We start from the raw sequence: 20,656 nt of genomic DNA, 5'->3' as shown, positions 1-20,656 counted from the left end.
GTTTACTTTATTTCAATCCACTTTTAATGATGCACCAATCACACCCCAAATCAGTGGAAGGTGACAGGGCACACTGTCTCAGTAAGATATTACTGAGGCAAATTACAGCAAAACATTAAAAGAGTGCATATAATATTTAAATTATGTGAAAAATCATAAGTAACTGTATTGCAGTAAAATAACTTTCACATTATCCTCATGCAGCTATAATTGCATGCCATATTAATCCCATTAATAACACCACCAATCATCTCAGTTACAACCGTTCCTTACTCCGTAGTTCTAAATGTCTTTTGAGAGGTTTGGTTTTTTAAAAAACAATTTCCTAATAGCAAGAAGACAAGAGTTCTTAGAACTAGTAGTAGGGTGTACCACAAGAGGGCAGCACCTGCAGAAAGCACCTTCCCCCTCCAAGTGGTCTCCCATTGCACCACACGTGAAGTGGACACTTTTAGTAGACGCTGCCTGGAGTGATCAGACTTGATTGGGAGTAACTTTTTGCTGCAAGTAGCCAGGCCCCAAGCCATAAAGGACTTCGTCAATCATAACACCTGGAATTGCACCCGAAGCAGACTAACAGCCAATACAGTACAGTAAGGGCCCTTCTGACAACAATTTCCATCTATTATTATTCCTGTAGGAGCTTAGAATCTGGGAGTATCTCCTACTTCTACACTAGCTCTTTTATGGAGAAACACAACTTTCTTCATAACTTAAAAGATGGAATTTTCCTGGATTCATTTGGCTAGTTAGCCAACAGCTGCTATGTTTTAGTTTTTTCTTCCCCTGCAAACAAAACACTGGAAACTGTTCAAGATTTGTGCTTGTGCTGAAGCTATTGGTTTATCTTACAGTTTAGCCAAGATCATTCATAAATCACAGCTTAGCTTTTTGAATAGTTTCTCCAACGAAATTTTTAATCGGCTCGATTTCTTCATGATGTTGCTGTGTTCTGCCTAGAAATACTTATGCAATAGGCAGGGAGAAATGATGTAATAAAATAAATAGATGAATTTACTTAAGGGGATGTTAGTCACATGTAAGCACAAAAGGGCCTTCTGTGTTTGCGGTCCAAATAACCTGTTCCTGGTAGACAGTAGAGTTATCTTGAAATTGCCTGAGGATATTGGGAGGGTGTTTGAACATTACTAATGCAATACTGTAGCAGCTTTACTTTTCAAAAATATTGATTTGCTCCTAACAAATAAATAAACCTAACTCCTTCTCATTTCCCTTTCATTTCTAACAGATTACTAGAAGAGCTAGTGCAGAAGGAAAGAGAATTTCAAGCCCTCCTTCACAATGCTATAGAAGAAAAAGAACAGGAGATCAAGCTTCTAAAGCTTAAGACTCAACCAATAGGTGCTTATTTGAACTCCTCAAAAGTAATTGTTCTTCCCACCACTTTCCAAACCAATATAGTCAAACCTTCCAACCTACTGCTTCCAGTATGCTGCTATTTTTCCCCCCATGGGGATGGACTTTTTCACCAACTAAAAGTTCCTTTTAGGCAGTTAATCAATTGAAATAAAAACATGACACCTATTTAGAACATGAAAGGAGGTGGGATTAGCTAAGAAGAAGTCTCTGCTTCTTTTTCAGATTCCCCCCCCCCTTTTTGGTCAAAAGGGATGAGTAAGTTAAATCACATATGTTTTTCAGCCCTGTATAAGGATTGCCCATTGCCCATTTCCAGATAGTATACTGCTCAAAAAAATAAAGGGAACACTTAAACAACACAATGTACTGTATTTAATAGTAGGATGTCTTTATTTTCTGTTCCCTTTATTTTTTTGAGCAGTATATTTCTGCATGCCACCACCTGCAGCTCATCATCTACTTGCAGGTTTTTATGTGAATGTTATTTTCCCTCTTATCTCTCCTCCAGAGGCAATATACCATATGTTAATATACATCAGGGGTGTCAAACTGCCAGCCCACGGGCCGGATGCGTCATGCCGAAACTGCGCCCACCCCATTGCCAGCAATGGGAAGAAAGTCACAATACGTCGCGACACGTCACGTGACGTTGTGAGTTTGACACCCCTGATATACATGATGGAGACAGCTTGAACTGACAAGGTCTGAGTCAGCTTGCAATTCCAATTGGTTCTGCAGGTTTTCTATGGGACTACCCCCTTCCATCCAGCCTCCGATCTGCTCTCTTACTCCGCACTCTTTTTTGGCTGTAAAGGAAGATCACTATCACTATCTGGCTTTTATAAGACATTTGTTTTTAATTAGGCCTCGGTGTAAAGATTGAAAGCCCTGAAATTGGCTAACCAGTCCTTGTCCTAATAGCAATAGCACTAGTGATAACAAGTAGACTTATGTACCAGTTCACAGTGCTTTACAGCCCTCTCTAAGCGGTTTACAGAATCAGCAGATTGCACTCAACAATCTGGGTCCTTATTTTACTGACCTTGGAAAGATGGCAGGCTGAGTCAAACTTGAGACGGTGGGACTCAAACTGCTGGCAGTCGGCAGAATTAGCCTGCAGTATTGCATTCTAACCCCTGTACAACCACAGCCTTTTAATACATTCAATCTAGTGGATTCAGTTTTCCAAGGAAAAGGAAAGGACTCATCTCTTTCATTTGGTTTCTCAGTGGCTATTACTACCAGGAGCCCTGCCTCCTTACTTCCCTTCCTTATGTTAACATTTTCTAGTAGTATACAAGGTATACTCATCAATCCTCACAGGTAAAATGCCTTTCTCAATTTTCAGCTCTTCAATTGCCTTTGCCCACCTGACAGCCATTAGCCAAGTGATACCAAAAAATGTCTAGTTCCCCCCCCCCCACACACACACAATGGTCAATAAGTCATCCCATAGTTTCCACAGGGGAAAAAATCCAGTTGGTCCACAGCGAAAAGAAAAAAAATAAGTGGAAATGCAGTGCATGGAGTAACCAGAGCTCTGTATGTGTCAATTGGAAGAGGCTTCTCCCACAGTGAATCATGTTTGATAGGACTGGAATGTCAACTGAGGCTCATAGAATGTTGTGTGTTAAAGCTGTCTAGACCAGGGGTAGGCAACCTCGGCTCTTTTATGACTCATGGACTTCAACTCCCAGAATTCCTGAGCCAGCCAAGCTGGCTCAGGAATTCTGGGAGTTGAAGTCCATGAGTCATAAAAGAGCCGAGGTTGCCTACCCCTGGTCTAGACTAATAAACAAAATGCACACTTGGTTTTACATATTATAACTGCAGCAAGAATAAGCTATGCACAAGGCTGGAAAAATGAACGAGTACCATCATCAGAAGAGGAATTACTAACAAGATATTGGAAGGTGCAGAAATGGACAGATTAACTATGAGATTAAAAGACAAAGAAGAAACAGAATACTATGAAAGCTGGAATCTATTTTATAATTGGTTGGAGAAGAAAACCAAAGAGTGAAATTTGTATACGTATTAATAGATTATGAACTCAGCTCACACGTTGTTTGGAAAATTAACATATGTATGTAATGAATAAAAAAAAGCTGTCTAGACGAGAGCAAAACAGAGTTTTCCAGGTATCCAGGAAGGATATATTGTGATGTCAGCAAGATCGTGAGCAGCATGACTTCCTGTTGGTCTTAGGATAGGAAGGAAGCATAGAAAAGCACCTGGGTGTATGTGTTTCCTACTCCTCTCAAGGAAAACAAGAACTAGTTTTTTTTTATTATTATAAAGATGAGTAAAAATTTCATTACAAATAATTAACTGCTGCTCAGTTTCTCAAGGGTGAATAGGGCTTGACCTTCTTCCTTCTCCCAACTTTCTGCTTTCCAAAAAGGAGTCAAGACTTTTTCCTTAAACTAAATTTTTGGTTTTTTTTTAAAGAGCTTCTTAAGTGTTTATTGGTTTTTACTGGCTTGCTTTAGCCAGCCGCAATGCCCTATATAGATGGGAAAGCAGTTACAGATTATATTAATAAATAATTATATACGGTAGCCCAGGGCTATCCAACTTTGGCAACTTTCAGACCTGTGAAAATTCCCCAGCCAGCCATGCTGGGAGTTGAAGTCCACAAGTCTTAAAAGTTGCCAAGATTGGACACCACCTCTGGGTACTAGGAAAAGGCATATCAGCAACTATCTTCTCCTGCATTTTTATTTTTATCTCTGCTTTTGAATGGCCACTGATACAAATGAAATTCTGGATCTTTTTGATTTTGGTCCGATTTAGCATGCAGTTCTTACAGTGTTATGAGAGAATTCCAAAACAAAGCCAAGAAAGTTTAATTGAATTCAGTATAGATTTGTATCTGTAATCCGCCAAACTATGACTAAAATGCTCACAGCATTTGTACTACTTTCAGAAGAGACTCCTTCTCTTGAAAACATTTTTTCAGTTAATTAAGGTTAATTATGGTTAGAATCATACTTAAAACCAACCCAGTACTAAAATTCATAATCCTTCATGCTTCACTTATGTGTACAGGGCTAATTTTAAGGATACCAGTCTCTCATCATGTGGTGTTTTCCAAATGTGTTTTATTATGACTTTCATCATCCCCAACCAGTTTGCACCATTATAACAATACTTGCTGAGGGTGGTGGTAATTCCAGTTCAACTAATCTTGCACACCTCAGAGTGGAGTGTGATATACAATTTTTATGTATTAGTCTGGAAAAAGTGTAGCTACATTTGGAATTGCATATCATCTTATAACTATGCTAACTCGTGTCAAAATTTTTCTAGATATTCCTGGCTTGTCTGTCTCTCACTTTAGTACACAGGATAGAGGAACTGAGGATCCAGATCTTATTAGCTGGCTGAGAATTCATGGTGCTGACAAGGAAACTATAAACAGGGTAGGAAATACATTCCTTGGGTCTTCTACAAAGTAAAATTACCTACCTACCCCCCCAATGCCAGAAGTTACTTTTTTTCAAGTTATATATGATAACATCTTCTATGACAAACTTTTTTTTACCCCTCCCTCCCTCCCTCCCATGCCATGCATATGGCCCTGTTTAAGTATGAAGTGTGGCTTTTGCTTATCTTTTTAACAGAAATACATTATAATAATAATATTTATTATTTATTTATTTATTTGATTTGTATACCGCCCTTCTCCCTAAGGACTCAGTAAAGTTGGAAGGGACCTTGGAGGTCATCTAGTCCAACCCCCTGCTCAGGCAGGAAACCCTATACCATTTTAGACAAATGGCTGTCCAGTCTCTTCTTAAAAACTTCCAGTGTTGGAGCATTCACCGCTTCTGGAGGCAGGTTGTTCCACTGGTTAGTTGTTCTAACTGTCAGGAAGTTTCTCCTTAGTTCTAGGTTGCTTCTCTCCTTGATTAGTTTCCATCCGTTGCTTCTTGTCCTGCCTTCAGGCGCTTTGGAGAATAGCTTGACTCCCTCTTCTTTCTGGCAGACAGAGATATTGGAACACTGCTATCATGTCCCCCCCTCGTCTTTCTCTTCATTAAACACATATTTTAATAATATTCTCCAAAATGTGACAAAATAAAACTATACTGTATTTGGGATACAGGTTTCCAGCTTCTTACGATTTTTCATGAAAATATCTCACCTTCTTTATAAAAGCAAGTCACAGAACCACCAGAATGTCTGACGCAATTGTGGTTTTCTGTGTATTTTTTTAAGACCTCCCTATGTTAAGAAACCATACAACACGTAACAAGGGTCAAAATTAAAATCTGAATTCTGTATGACTGACGCACAAAGGAATTATATACTGATAGAAGTCAATAGCTACCGCCACTGAATTCTTTCTGGATACCATACAAACTATGACAATCACAAAATTTTAAAAACAATGTTTTTGTTGTTGGTTGGTTGGTTGGTTGGTTTTGAAGTCCAAGTAACTGAGGTGAAGATGTTCCATGATTAAATTCATGCTAAAAAAAACCCCTGCATTTATAAAATAGTTAATAAAAATATTCATCTCTTAAAAATACAGTATGGAGGTACAAATACCAAATGATGGAAATGAAGAGGGCTAAATCTGTTACTCGGATTTGGCTTCTTTGTCATCAGATACTTCAGCAGCTGGTGCTTCGTTAGTTTTGGTATCTCCATTCAAAGAGAAAAGTTCAGTTAGACTAGTCAAGCTAGTGAAATCTCTTCAGAGGGTTTTTCTAACAAAAGTTAGAAAACAAGTTTGAAAAGTTAGAAAACAAAAATAAAAAGTGGTCAAAAAAGGTTACGGTCACTCATGCACTCGTTACCTCCCGTATAGATTACTGCAATGTTCTCTACATGGGGCTGCGCTTGAAGACCACCCGGAGGCTCCAGCTGGTGCAGAATGCAGCCGCACGGGTTGTGATGGGAGCATCCAGATACTCCAATATTACACCCCTCCTGCGTGAGCTGCATTGGTTACCGGTTGCCCTCCGGATGAGATTTAAGGTGCTGGTTCTTACCTTTAAAGCCCTACATGGCTTAGGCCTGGGATATATGCAGGACCGTCTGCTGCCGGGAGCGACTTCCCATCGCCCAGTGCGCTCACACAGGGAGGGCCTCCTCAGGGTGCCCCCAGGGGGAGGGCCTTCTCTGTGGGAGCGCCTGCCCTGTGGAATCAACTTCCCCTTGGGCTCCAGATGGCCCCGGACCTCCGGTCCTTTCGTCACGGCCTTAAAACATTTCTTTTCCATCAGACTGACCTGGACTGACAATAGGGATTTTTAAAAATGTTTTTAATATTTTATCATTGGGGCTTTAATTTAATTTTTTAACATTTGTATTATTGTCTTTTATTGTTGTTAGCCGCCCTGAGTCCTTCGGGAGATAGGGCGGCAAATAAGTCCCAAAAATAAATAAATAAATTACTTTTACATTCAATATTTTTATTTATTTTATTTTATTTTATTAGATTTATATACCGCCCTTTCCCGAAGGACTCAGGGCGGTTTACAGGGTATTTAAAACAAGAAATACAAAAGTTAAAAACAATTTAAAAAATTACATCAATCCCTGAAAAAAAAAGTAAAAACCTCAATTAAAATTAAAATTAAAATTCTCAGCCTGGGCCAGAGAGCTCGAAGAGCCAGGTCTTCAGGTCCCGGCGGAATGAACGGAGGTCGGGGGCAGTCCTGAGCTCCACGGGCTGCTGGTTCCAGAGGGCAGGCGCACCCACTGAGAAGGCCCTCCGCCTGGGTGTTATCCGCCGGCAATCTTTTACCGGCGGCACCCTGAGCAGACCCTCCCTGTGGGAGCGCACTGGACAAAGGGAACTTGATGCTGGCAGCAGGTGTTCCCTCAGATATCCCGGACCCAAGCCATTTAGGGCTTTATAGGTCATCACCAGCACCTAGAAATTAGGTGCTAGGCCTAGAACCTAATTTTTAAATAGCATTACTTCATTAGTGCTTGATTATATTTCTTTGTAGTGGCTGACCTTGAGAATTCAGCTCATTTCAGTATTGATTAGTTTTTGCAACAGTGATAAAACATGATGTGCCATAAAATGAATTATTGTATTAATCTGCTTTATATGTATATAGATAATCCTTGACTTACAACAGTTCATTTAGTGACCATTCGGCACTGAAAAATATGACTTACGACTGTTTTTCATAGTTATGACCTTTGCAGCATCCCCATGATCATGTGATCAAAATTCAGATGCTTGGTAACTCGTTTATATTTATGTCTTTTGCTGTGTCCCAGGATCATGTGATCACATTTTGCAATCTTTTGACAAGCAAAGTCAACGGGGAAGCCCAATTCACTTAAGAACCAGATTACTAACTTATCAACTGTAATGATTCACTTAACAACTGTGGCAAGAAAAGTCGTAAAATGGGGCAAAACTCACTTAACAAATGTCTCACTTAACAACAGAAATTTTGGGCTCAGTTGTGATCATAAGTTGAGGACTACCTGTACTGTATTAAACATTTTGATAACATTTCAGGATAAATTTCGCATTTCAGGACAAATACCTGTTTAATTAGGCATATTATAAAAAACTGAGGGCAAAAACGTAATAATAACTTGCAGCTCCATCAGCATAACATTTACTAAGCCTTTATTTTTTTTAGTTTCTAGCAGAAGAATACACATTGACAGATGTACTCTGCTATGTTACCAGGGATGATTTAAAATGCCTTAGACTCAGGTAAGTATTTTTTTAAAAAAATTATTTATACTACTCATGATGATAATTATTTAATGAAAACTCTAAAGAATAAAAATATACTTTACCTTTATTGTTTACATTTATAATAAATTGTGTACGTGTTCTAAAATATTTCTCCATAAAGTTATTATGATACGGAGAAGAAGCATTATACATATCAAGGATGTAGCTGTACCGTATGTGGAAACAGAAGAAAAACTGATAGGTCCATTTTGCGCATAGGTATAGCTGAACATATGTTAGTTTTATAATCTAATAAATGTTACTTTGTGCATAAAGTAACATTATCTCTTGCTTAGACAAGCCCAATCCCTAGCATCGTTTTGGCTTCTGAATTCTTTGAATATTTATCCTTGATTTGGGTTACAAGTCACCACATCTTCCAATTGAAATTGAAGGTCTGGGAACAACAAGGAGAACATGGCAAATACCATTTAGTCAAGGCTACTTCATAATATTGATAACTGAAATTTTAAGGATGCCGATGAAAAACTAATAGAACTAGGGGACATTGAATAAATAAGCAGCATTAAACACATTGGTATTTATAATAGCTTTTTTTGTAGCAGTTCAACTGCTAAATTATTTATGCGAATCATTATAATACATCCATTCTCATTTGTTGCTCTTAACTAAATAAAAATGACCGTAATCACTGATTTCCTTCTCTCTTCCTCTATCTTTTCTGTCTTCTTGAATCTATTCCCTAGCCTAAGGCAGCTTACAAAAAGCTTGTCTTGGTGAGATGGTATATTTGATTTTTTAATATATGAAAAACCTTAACTGCTGGGTTCAGTTAATTATATAGAGCATTACAGGTTCAGCATTGCTGAAACGATACATAGGCCAGTTTGTGCTTCAGAATTAAAGCTACTGGATACTGACTGTTAGAAAAGATTGGAAAGTTCATGAAATGTATTTTTAAAGCACCAACTTTAAGCTAAAAATACAAGTTTTAACATTGTGAGACAAAAAAAAAGACATGGAGATATTTCTAACAAGTATAATTGGAGCGTTCTGAGAGGATTACAGAGTTTTTTGAAATAGAATGAAACAATATATTAATAAGGACATGGTTGGTGCGTAAATGTCATTAAGACATACCAGAAGCAGAATCCCAAGACTGAGAAAGTCCCCCCCTCCCATTTTCTCACCATAATCACGTGCTTCACTTCACTTGTACCTTAGTAGGAACTAAAATTAGAGACTGTGTTTCTAGTGCATCATTTAATTGCTGGATTAAACCGTTTTGTGGATCTGCAGATTAAGTTGAATCATAAACAGTAAAATGACCTGGGCTCACACATCATCAGCCCCCAAAACGCTAACCAAGGTTAAAAATAAGCAAGTTCAATGTTTTGTACAAATATAGCGGTTAAGATTCACTGACCTGGTTATGCATGTTTATTTTTTACTATAGTCGGGTGTTTTGTGATACTTGATATGGACTAAAAACTGCTATGACTTTTATTTTACAGAGGTGGGATCATATGCACGCTGTGGAAGGCAATCTCTGATTTTCGAGAGAAGCACACTTGCCCCTGAATAGAGGCAATCTTCCATCTCAACACAAAACAGGAGCTTTCCTGGAAGATTCCCCCCCCCAAAGAGATGCTGTTGCACTTTAATCCAGTATTTGTTTACTGTTGCTAAAGAACACTGCAGCTTTCTGGCTGCAACTATTCTTATTCTTCTTGAAAAATTGGTCTACAATATTAAATATTATTTTATCTTAAATATTTTCAGGAATCTTCTCCCTTTCTGACCTACCTTTTAACAAAATTCGTCTTATCCAGACTGTTAGTTATATTCACACAACATGGTTGACCAAGGGAACCTTGAGGTACTTAATTGAGATCTCTATACCATCAGCGACCTGGTGTAGACCTTCATAGTCACTGCAGAGAGGGTCACCAAGCTAACATGTCCTGCTTCTTTCCTCCTACTATCAAAATCAAATAAAACAAAAATAGTGAGAGGAGAAAAGGAACATGACAGAGTTGACTTTTGCAAGGCCTTTCTAGGATTTTATCTCTGTAGCAAAAATGGGGAGAGAGTGTTAGTGCTCTATTAATCTTATCAAATCCATTTCCTTATCTGCCCACAATTGATCAGAAATTTAGCCCTCTACAAATCCCAACAGTTAATTAGATTACAGTATTCACATAATATTTCAGTCTCCCTTCACAATCAGTTAAACATATTCTACCTACAGGACTTTTTAAAGATTGTATGCAACTGTGTATCAGTAAAACAAAATCAAATGTGAAAATTAACTTTACAAGTTAATTGTATAACCAAGGCCTGCATTAGGCATGGTGTTTCTGGGACCTTCGCTTGGAATACCAGACATCTAATTCATTTGTGAGAGGTTTCAGATGCAACCCAAATCATTGTTAAAGTGAAAGGTTCGTGGTATTGCAGACAAAAACCCATGAGTATTGCCTTTTGAGGACATGTTTTGCTTAAGATCCTTGGACATTTTCCTAAACTGAGATGGAATCCATAAGTGAAATGATATGTAGAACATATTTGATAGTTTTTCATTCTATGCTGTATGCTGACCTTTACACCACTTTGTACTTCACAATCCTTCCTTAAATGTCACATTGTTTTATTTTTAGTAACTTAAATCCCAGTCTACAGTGTATTTGTGTCTTTTTTAGTGTTGTTTATGTATTATTGAACTGTACCAGTTACATATGCCTGAATTACATATAGTACTGTTAGCTTGTTTTAAAGCTATCCATTGTGATACACATTTAAAAAATAAAGAATTATACAAAATGTGGGCATATTTCTTATTTTATTTTAACACCAAGTTAGTTTTAAAAATGAAGGAAATTAGGATGAGGATGATGATGAAATGAATGAAAACAGAAGAACTGACCAGAAGACTATAGAGGTGCTGTAGCACAGAATTACACAGTGATTACAGGATGATATATAATGCTCAAAAACCTAGTGATTGAAGACTACCAGTGCTTTTTTTGTAAAAGAAAAAGGTGCCGGAACTCACACATGTCATACAACCCACCTTGCCTACCCTACAAGGCTCCATCCAAAAAAGGTGCCGGAACTCCGTTCTGGGCATTCTATGACAAAAAAAGCCCTGAAGACTACAATTACAAAAGTTGCCAGTGAATTCACCCAGAAAATTTATTAAATATATATGGTGTGAAAATATACTGGTTAAAGTGAATTTAATTTTTTTTTAATTTTGGTCCTTTTACCTTTTTGGAGTATACTCAGTAATACGCCATTCAAGGCCATATTCAACTCTGGGCAAACAACAATTGTATAGACATGCTTGCATACTTGTGCAGATACATCTCCTGAGACTTTCCAGTTGTATTTCCTTAACAGTGGCACAGGGTCTCCATAAAGCCAGGGTCAGCAGGAAGAGATCCAGCCAAATTAAATAGGACAAGAAGAAAAACAGAGTAATTAAGTTTACAGGTAAGGCTTCCATATCTGGGCTGCAAAAAAAACAGACATTACAAAGCAGCAAAGAATACAAAAACTGCTAATCTGAAAGGATCCTTAGTAGATCCTTTCCTCAGGATTCCACATTCTGTCCAATCCCATTTAATGTTTACATGAAAACCAGTGGGGGATGTCATTATCAGTTCAAGTTTAGATATCATAAGCATTTCAGTGATATCTAAAAATATATCTGCATTGTGAGCTAAGTATTGCCACCAAGGTCCTGTCCAGGCTGTGGGGTCTGGCTAGGAAAGAACAGATCCCAAGCAAGGCAAACAGTAGATGTGGGTTTGAAGTCCCCTGGTTTTCCAGACTTTTCATTTTTTGCCCTCCAAACACTCCCACAAACAAAAGTGGCACATAAAATTACTGAGAAACATTAATATATTTGTTGGGTGAATTGATGCTAAAAATGTTGAAAAATATTTAAATTATGAAGAATCCTTTAAGCGTTAAAGCAAAATACTGTTAACAATGCTAAGACTTGACTGATCCATTTTAATCTGATAAAGACTTGAGGAACAAGAAGTCTATTTAAAAAGAATTCTAATTGAAGTACACTTCCTGGTGAAAATACAGTACATTATCTCTTTACGTTGTTTCATTATGGTTTATGATGCTTTCCTTCGGTTGGAAGCTGTAGTTTATTAACTTGCTACAACCACCGCATGGAATAAAACGTTAGCATTATCAGCGCGGGCTCGACCTCCGTTGACTTTGATACCAGTTTATTCAAACGTTCACTGCTCATCATGTCTATCGAGTATTTTTGTAGATTTCGATTTCGGCCAACAGATTTCCAGTTTTAATTAGCAACTGCTCTGGCGGAGACATTAAATTTTGCACGCGGTTCTTTGCTCGAGCTTCTTTGCGGATGTTTTTTTCCTATATATATATATATATACATACATATATATATGAAATGGTATTAATTAGACGCAGACTCGGTGAAAGCAGCCGAAAAAGTTAAGAAATCAACACTGGTCAGAAGAATCAGTTTCACAGAAATTAAGGGGCTTTTGCTCCTTTTTATTAAGCAGACCTATCGTTTTCAATTTCAGACTGAAATTTTCTTTCCTTTTTGGTAGCAAATCCTCCAAGCAGTTGCATTCAAAGGAAACATTTTGCCACTGACGTTCCGCCACCTTAATGCCGAAGTAAGGCTAAGTAAGTCGGTAACAGGAAGTCGGCATGCCTGGAAGCATGAAAATGCTTATCCGGTGCCTTTTTTCCGGGCTCCACGAGTGTAGCGAACCCCAAACTAACAACCTAACCTTTTTACTCCAGACGAAAACCGACAGCTCGTTAAGTTTGCCATTCAGCGTGTGGAAATCCGAACGTGCGGTTTTAGTTTAGCCCAGGGGTCTTCAAACTTGGCCCTTTTATGACTTGTGGACTTCAACTCCCAGAATTCCTCAGCCAGCAAAGCTGGCTGAGGAATTCTGGGAGTTGAAGTCCACAAGTCATAAAAGGGCCAAGTTTGAAGACCCCTGGTTTAGCCCTCCCAAAGCTGCGGACTCGGGATATCTGTCCCCACAGGGCCAATCAGCCTTTGAGCCTTTCTATCATTTGCCCGCCAGAGGGCGCTTCGCAGGGCGAAGAAACCCCGGGAGCCGATCCTACCTTTGATCTCCCTCAGCCAGACACAGACAGGCAGCCTGCCGTGACGCGCCCGCCCGCGCGCCCGCGCGCACGCTCTTTCTCCGTCTCACCTGCCCGGGCCACGTTCCGTCCCCCCCCCCAGGGGTGGGGCAGAGGCGCTGTTGGGCGGGGCCGCCGAGAGTTCGCCGAGGCGAGATGGCGGAGTCGGCAGCCCCCGCCGCCGCCGCCGCTGCTGCTGCTGCTGCTGCTGCTGCCGCCGGCTACAACAAGCAAGGCGAAGCTTTTTCCGCTGCCGAAGCAGGTGCGTCCACCCCTCTCCCGCGCTCTCTCCCCTTTCCGAACGGGACCCCCTGGAAGAGGCGCACCTGGGGCTGGAGCCCTCTTTCTCTCTCTCTCTCTCTTCCCTATCCTGGAGACCGGTTTGTCCGGGACCGTCTCCGGATGTTAATGCAGCAGGCGGAGGGCGCAGATCCTGTAAACACCAGGTGCGCTCCGAGCTGGTGGCGTGTTCAGCAGGGAGAACGGCGGCGCCTTGTTGTGTTAGCTGTATTGTAAGGGCGAGAGCTTTCGGCGGCAGGAGTTCAAGTTTGGAGGATGGGAGAACGGGACCTTCCGCGAATGGACGGGGGCGATGAGGAGCCGCGGTTGCGACTGCTTTGTAACTTTGTTATCTCGAACGGCGAGGCTTCGGATGTCGTGATCGGGAATAAAAAAATAAAAATTAAAAACAAAAGGAAGAAATCCCCAGACTAAATGAAAGTGTGAATGTTCAAAGGGATGAAGAGGGCTTCACCAATGAAGGCGAATACACGTGTCCTAGGATAACGTTGCCAAGGTCCGACCGACCCAGACTGGATCCTGAATTAATGGCTTGTGTGACGGGGAAGTCCAGGAACAGGGTTGGGGGGTTTGGTTCCGTCTGCTGCCTCGTTTATCTATGCCAGTGGTCCTCAAACTTAGCCCTTTTATGAGTTTTGGACTTCAACTCCCAGAATTCCTCAGCCAGCGTGCCTGGCTGAGGAATTCTGGGAGTTGAAGTCCACAAGTCATAAAAGGGCCAAGTTTGAAGACCCCTGATCTATGCCTTTTACGAATTAATTCAGTAGGCTGTAGTCTTCTATTACAGAGATGCCTGGACAGGGAACTCGAAATCTTATTATCGAAAATGTTTCTCTGCTACCTTGTGTTGTGCTTGTTAAAGGAAGGCCTACAGAGGAACTGCCAAATCCAGTGTGAATTCCTGCTGTTTGCTGTTTTGCTCTAAGGTGTTGGATCAGATCCCCATATTTCATTGGAATCTTGATATTTATTTTGGTCGAATCTTTTATTTCAATGGAATCTTAAAAAGAGTGGAATCTTAATGCAGTATATTCCCTGTTATTGATTCTTGGAAAATTGTGTAAACAATTTAGAAAAGGCAGAGCTGTTCCTCTTGAAATTTGCCATCTCTGCTCAAAATCAGGCTTGTATACAGCTTTGTAGGAGGAAGATAATCAGGAGAGCAGACACCTGTCATTTGCATTGAATTGGCCATAGTTCTTTAGGAGGAATATGGTATAATATCCCTGTGACTCAGTCCTGTAGGTGGAGCAGTGGCTTTACCCTGCCATGTTGTAATGTACAAGATGACTTGGCATGGATAATAAAACCTAATGTCTCCCTGGTGCAATTTATATTTCAATGTCATCACCCGATCTTTTGAAAGGAATTGTGGCCGTGCGATGGGTTCATCCTTATGTTCACATGTGATTAATTTCCCCATATGAGCAAATCAGCTTTATAATTCTTCCCATAGGAACCATCTTTATCACAGAAAATGTTACAACTCCACAACTGGCTGTTCACAACTGACCTTAGGCTCCCATTTTGACATAAGACAGGACCTCCATATCTGGGGTACAAACATTCAGATTAGCACTTTTTGTATTCTTTGCTGCCTTGTAATGTCTGTGTGTTTTTTTGCAGCCCAGATATGGAAGCCTTACCTATAAACCAATTTACTCTGTTTATTTTTCTTCTTGTCCTATTTAATCTGGCAGCATTCAGACATTCTAGTACAAACAGCCTTAACTGTGAGAAACAACTTCTTAGTGAGCCTGCTGAAGACTACATATTCATTTGTTTCCTCACATCTTCCTTGTAGGCTTCACAATAAATTTGAATAGATACTCTGGAGAAATGTAAAAATAGACTAGAAATGGTTTTCATTTTAATTAATGAACTGGGTGTTTACAGGCTGTCACTGATATTTTTACTGACACAAAGGTTCAGATTTTGAATTTGGAATATAAAACCCAATCAGATTGCCTCGTGTCAGACCTTACCCATAGATTTATGGTTCAAGAGTGATTCATAACACCTTTTGCTTTTTGTACCGTTGCATTTAGTTTTTAAAATATTTATACAGCAATAGTTTAAATCATCAGCACTAGGATCTTTTTCTTGCAAGGTTTGTTTTAACTTGGTTGGTAGTCCTTGAAGAACATAAGAGTTTAGCACAGCAGTTTCTACAGAGTGTGGTTAATCAGATTTGAAAGCTTTCTGCTAAAAGGCGGGTATGCGGGTATGTGTTTTGCATTCAAGCAGTATGTATGGAAATATATGCATGGATAACTTGCTAGGAATGACTCATAGCAATAAATTTGGACTTGTACCCAAAAATACAATTATCAAAGCTATTCATACTGTGTGTGATTAATGGTTGGACATTTTAATTTGTACTAGTTTTCAGAACAGAAATAGCCAATTCCATGTTCACTGTGTTCTCATTTTAAGTGTGACTAGGATTACATATAAGGGACGTGGTGGCTCAGTGGGTTAGGACGCTGAGCTTGTCGATCAGATGGTCGGCAGTTTGGCGGGTTGAATCCCGAGTGCCGCATAACAGAGTGAGCGCCTGTTACTCGTCCCAGCTTCTGCCAACCTAGCAGTTTGAAAGCAAGTAAAAATGCAAGTAGAAAAATAGGGACCACTACGGTGGGAAGGTAACAGCATTCCGTGCGCCTTTGGCGTCTAGTCATACCGGCCACATGACCACGGAGACGTCCTTGGACAAGCGCTGGCTCTTCGGCTTTGAAACGGAGATGAGCACCGGCCCCTAGAGTCGGAAACGACTAGCACGTATGTGTGGGGAAACTTTACCTTTACCTTTTACTAGGATTACATATGGTTGGGACATCTTGTATTACATGTTTACTCTTATTCATGCCATAATTATATTGATGAAATCAAATATTGAAGGAAGCCTTGCCTTGCCTTCACTGTTTCATTTGTGCACTGTTCCATGCTTTGGGAGGATTTTTAATTTTGGCATACAGAAATTGTATTATCATTAAATGAAACAGTACTTTCCTTGAAACAATTTCCAGAGAGGTTGAAAATAAAGTTTTCAATAAGAATGTTTAGGAGAGGGAAATATAATGAGAATAGACTAGACTAGAGTAGAGTAGAGTAGAGTAGAGTAGAGTAGAGTAGAGTAGAATAGAAGAGTTGAAAGGGACCTTGGAGGTCATCTAGTCCAACCCCCTGCTCAGGTAGGAAACCCTATACCATTTCAGACAAATGGCTGTCCAGTCTCTTCTGAAAAACTTCCAGTGTTGGAGCATTCACAGCTTCTGGAGGCAGGTTGTTCTATTGATTAATTGTTCTGTCAGAAAAATTCTCTTTAGTTCTAGGTTGCTTCTCTCCTTGGTTAGTTTCCATCCGTTGCTTCTTGTCTTGCCTTCAGGAGCTTTGGAGAATAGCTTGACCCTCTCTTCTTTGTGACAACCCCTGAGATATTGGAACACTGCTATCATGTCACCCCTTGTCCTTCTCTTCATTAAACTAGACATATCCAATTCCAGCCACCATTCTTTATATGTTTTAGCATTCAGTCCCCTGATCATCTTTGTTGCTTTTCGGTGTACTCTTTCTAGCATCTCAACATATTTTTTACAGCGTGGTGACCAAAACTGGATGCAGTATTTCAGGTGTGGCCTTATCAAGGCATTGTAAAGTGGTTGTCAAAGCCCATACATCGGAAACTTGACAGTGGTATTAACACTTCACCTCTGTTAATGCAGCCTAGCGCTGTTTTGGCTTTTTTGGCAGCTGCAGCAGACTGCTATCTCATTTTTAAGTGGTTGTCCACTAGGACTCCAAGATCCTTCTCACAATTACTACTATTGAGTGAGGTACCACCTATACTATACCTGTGCATTTGTTTTTTTCTTGCCTAATGTAGAACCTTACTTTTTCACCATTGCTAGATAGCACACAGCTTTCAAGTCTGTCAAGATCTTTCTGTATTTAAGCCTATCTTCTGGAGTGTTGGCTATTGCTGCCAGCTTGGTGTCATCAGCAAATTTTATGAGTTCCCCATCTATCCCATCAACCAAATCGTTAATGAAGATATTGAAAAGTACTGGGCCTAAAACAGAGCCTTGGGCTACCCCACTGCATACTTCCGTCCATGGAAATCTAGTTCCATTGAGAACTACATATTGAGGGTGGTTGGTCAGCCAGCTATGAATCCATCTGGTGGTGATGATGTCTATCCCACATTTTTCTATCTTATCAAGTTGAAGGTTGTGGTCTACTTTATCATATGCCTTATCCACAGCATTCTTATAGTCCATTAATTTTGTCATCTTGTGAAAGAATGCAATAAGATTTGTTTGGCATGATCTGTTTTTGACAAACCCATGTTGGCTTTTGGTTATGACTTCGTTTGCCTCTAGGTGTTCATTGGTTCATCTGATCGTGTTCATACAGGTTGATAGTCTGTAGTTTCCTGTAACTATTTTTTTTCCCTTTTTTGAAGATGGGAACTACATCAGGTCTTTTCCAATACTCTGGTAATTCCTCGGTGCTCCAGGATCTTTGAAAGATATAGTTCAGTGGTTCTGAGATCACCTCTGCCAGTTCCTTTAGAACATTGGGGTGTAATCCATCTGGTCCTGGTGATTTGAACTTGTCTCGGGTAGACAGGTGCTCATTTACCATTTTCTTGCATATTTTAACTTGTGCTTCTAGTCTGTTTTTTATGGTACTGTTTTTGATAGGTTGGACTGTTTTTCCCCTTTGTCTAAAGACAGATGCAAAAAACAATTTAAGTCCTTTCTCTCTGTTGCTCATTACCTTCTTGCCACTTTCTCCCACTTATGGACCAATCGTTTCCTTGACTTTTTAATTGTTTACATGTTTGTTTGTTTGTTTATTTATTTATTTATTTATTTATTTATTATTGGGACTTATATGCCGCCCTATCTCCCGAAGGACTCAGGGCGGCTAACAATAACATACAATAAATACAGAAGTTAAGATAAAATTAAAATTAAAGGCCTCTGTACAATAAATTAAAATTAAAATTAAAATAAATTAAAAATTAGAGTTAAAAAATTAAAAACATAATTAAAATCCCTGTCAGTCCAGGTCAGCCAGGTGGAAAAGGAGTGTTTTGAGGCCGCGGCGAAGCTTTTTTTGTTATTTTTGACTTTTGTCACAAACCTTAGTTTATTTTGAGCTTTAGCTTTCTTCACTTCATCTTTGCAGGCTCAGGCTATTTACTGATATTCTGCCTTAGTTATGTGCCCCTCTTTCTACTTTTTATATTTGTATTTTTTGTCTTTCAGTTTATCAGAGAGTTAACTATTAATTTGACTTTTCTGTTCATTACTTATAGTAATCAAGCCAGTTTTTTTAATGAGAACGAGAAATCTTGCCCACTACTGTGGTTCATTTAGTGTCAAACAATGCTGCTCGTATACAGTACAAAACGTAGGAGCGATGAACCCTTTGCCCACTGAGATTTCAACTCACTTTGGATAGATGAAATAGGAGTGGAATGATATAAAAAAGTGAAAAGACTATAATGGCATGAGACAGTGGGATGTTATATAGCTTTGGTGAAAAGGCTGGTAGTTGGGATAAAGGAAAGATTTTCAGAAAAGGCTTTTCCTCAGGATTTGGTATAGAGCAGGGCTCCCCAACCCCCGGTTCGCAGCATGCCATCAACCTGGCCGCGGAAACAAGTGAAGCCTCATCTATGGGATGTAGGTAGCACACGAAACCACGCCCCCTCCGGAAAAACCTCTCTCCATGGAACCAGTCCCTGATGCCCAAAAGGTTGGGGGTTGCTGGCATAGAAGGACAGGAATCAAGTTACATAGTGGAAGCGTCTAATTATGTTGTAAGCACTTCAGAAGGAACAGAAATGAAACTAGGGCATCAAGATAAAATTCACACTTCCTTCCATTCCAAAATTACTAATGTGAAAAGAATGAGAGGTTAATTCTGCCAGTTACAAGTATGCATTAATAATCTGCTGTTATGCAGAGTTAAATTCCCTGTGATTCCTAACAGTGCATAGCATTAAGCTGACAAATAGCTTTTTTTCCTGAGTTTTCTATGCCTTCCTTCAGAAGCAGATGGATCTGAAAGCCAGTATCAGGGGAGGCATTTCTTTAAGCATTTACGTTTTGGGATTCAAAATAATTTAAACTGTGTATCAACATGTTTGATCCATCCAAATCAGTTAAACGTGTATCTAGAATAGCTGACTTCACAGCCCTGGTTATCCTTTTCAGAATTAATGTTCATCTGCATCACTGGGCTTTGTAAGAAGTGAAGACTCTAGCTGTACTTTGCTATGCAAAATACGGTGGCTGGGAATCTGGGAATACTAAGAAGCCAAACCTTGGAAGGCTATCTGAATCTGAATGGGTTGTCAGCATGTCCAGCCATCCACTCTCCACTGCAGAATACAATATCCTACAGAAAAGCCTCAACTATAACACAGATAATGTTAATCAGTTAGAATTCTTAGCAGCCTTAGAAGCAGCATTTAAAGCTATAAAGCCTGGCACAGAGACCCAAGGAAACATGAGGTAGACATCACACCTCAGAGCAGAAGAACACAAAATCAGATCCAACTCAAAAACCTAAAGAAGGATCAAAATATCATCATCATCCCAAAAGACAAAGCTGAACCATATGGACAGATCACAGTGCATAAAAAAGGCCAAATGGTTACTGCAAGACATAGAAACCTACATTCCAGGAAACAGCAACCCAATACACAAACCAGACAATTTGATAAAGAGAACTCTTAACAATCTAACCGAGAAAGATCAAATCACAAAAAGAGGACAGTAGTAGGTGAAAAGCAGTGGATCCATTCCCCACTCTATGACACCCCCAAATACACAAGCCTGGCATACCTCTTTATCCAACTGTATTGCTACCAGTGACCCCAATGTGCAACATAGTGAAACAATTTAGAAAAAAAAATATTGGACATTTTACAGAGGGAGTAAATTCTCAACCACAGTGCCTCCAGAAAAATCAAAGATCTAATAATAGAAAAAGATGGTGGGTTCATTCAATGTTACAGCACTTTCTATATCTAAAACCCAAAATTAGTAAAAGAACTCATGGAAGCAACACTTAACAACTCACCCAATCTAAACAAATACACTGAGATCT

General features: G+C 39.6%; 2 protein-coding genes across 2 annotated transcripts in view; both read left to right on the top strand.

Moving 5' to 3' along the window:
- MAP3K5 (mitogen-activated protein kinase kinase kinase 5) overlaps positions 1-9,842 on the top strand; it is a 123,333-nt gene extending 113,491 nt beyond the window's left edge. The window contains exons 28-31 of the mRNA XM_081312650.1: positions 1,250-1,362; positions 4,693-4,805; positions 8,004-8,080; positions 9,580-9,842. Of these exons, the coding sequence (XP_081168776.1) occupies positions 1,250-1,362; positions 4,693-4,805; positions 8,004-8,080; positions 9,580-9,646 (370 nt within the window). The 3' untranslated portion in view covers positions 9,647-9,842. The remainder of the gene's footprint in view (positions 1-1,249; positions 1,363-4,692; positions 4,806-8,003; positions 8,081-9,579) is intronic.
- Positions 9,843-13,360: 3,518 nt separating this feature from the next.
- The window catches only part of MAP7 (microtubule associated protein 7), a 112,038-nt gene continuing 104,742 nt past the window's right edge, over positions 13,361-20,656 (top strand). The window contains exon 1 of the mRNA XM_081339862.1: positions 13,361-13,490. Coding sequence (XP_081195988.1) covers positions 13,385-13,490 — 106 coding nt within the window. The 5' untranslated portion in view covers positions 13,361-13,384. The remainder of the gene's footprint in view (positions 13,491-20,656) is intronic.

This window comes from Vipera berus (assembly GCF_964194415.1).
Source record: "Vipera berus genome assembly, chromosome: 1".
NCBI lineage: Eukaryota > Metazoa > Chordata > Lepidosauria > Squamata > Viperidae > Vipera > Vipera berus.
Note: the sequence above shows the minus strand (reverse complement) of the source record. Positions and strands in the feature narration are given on the sequence as shown.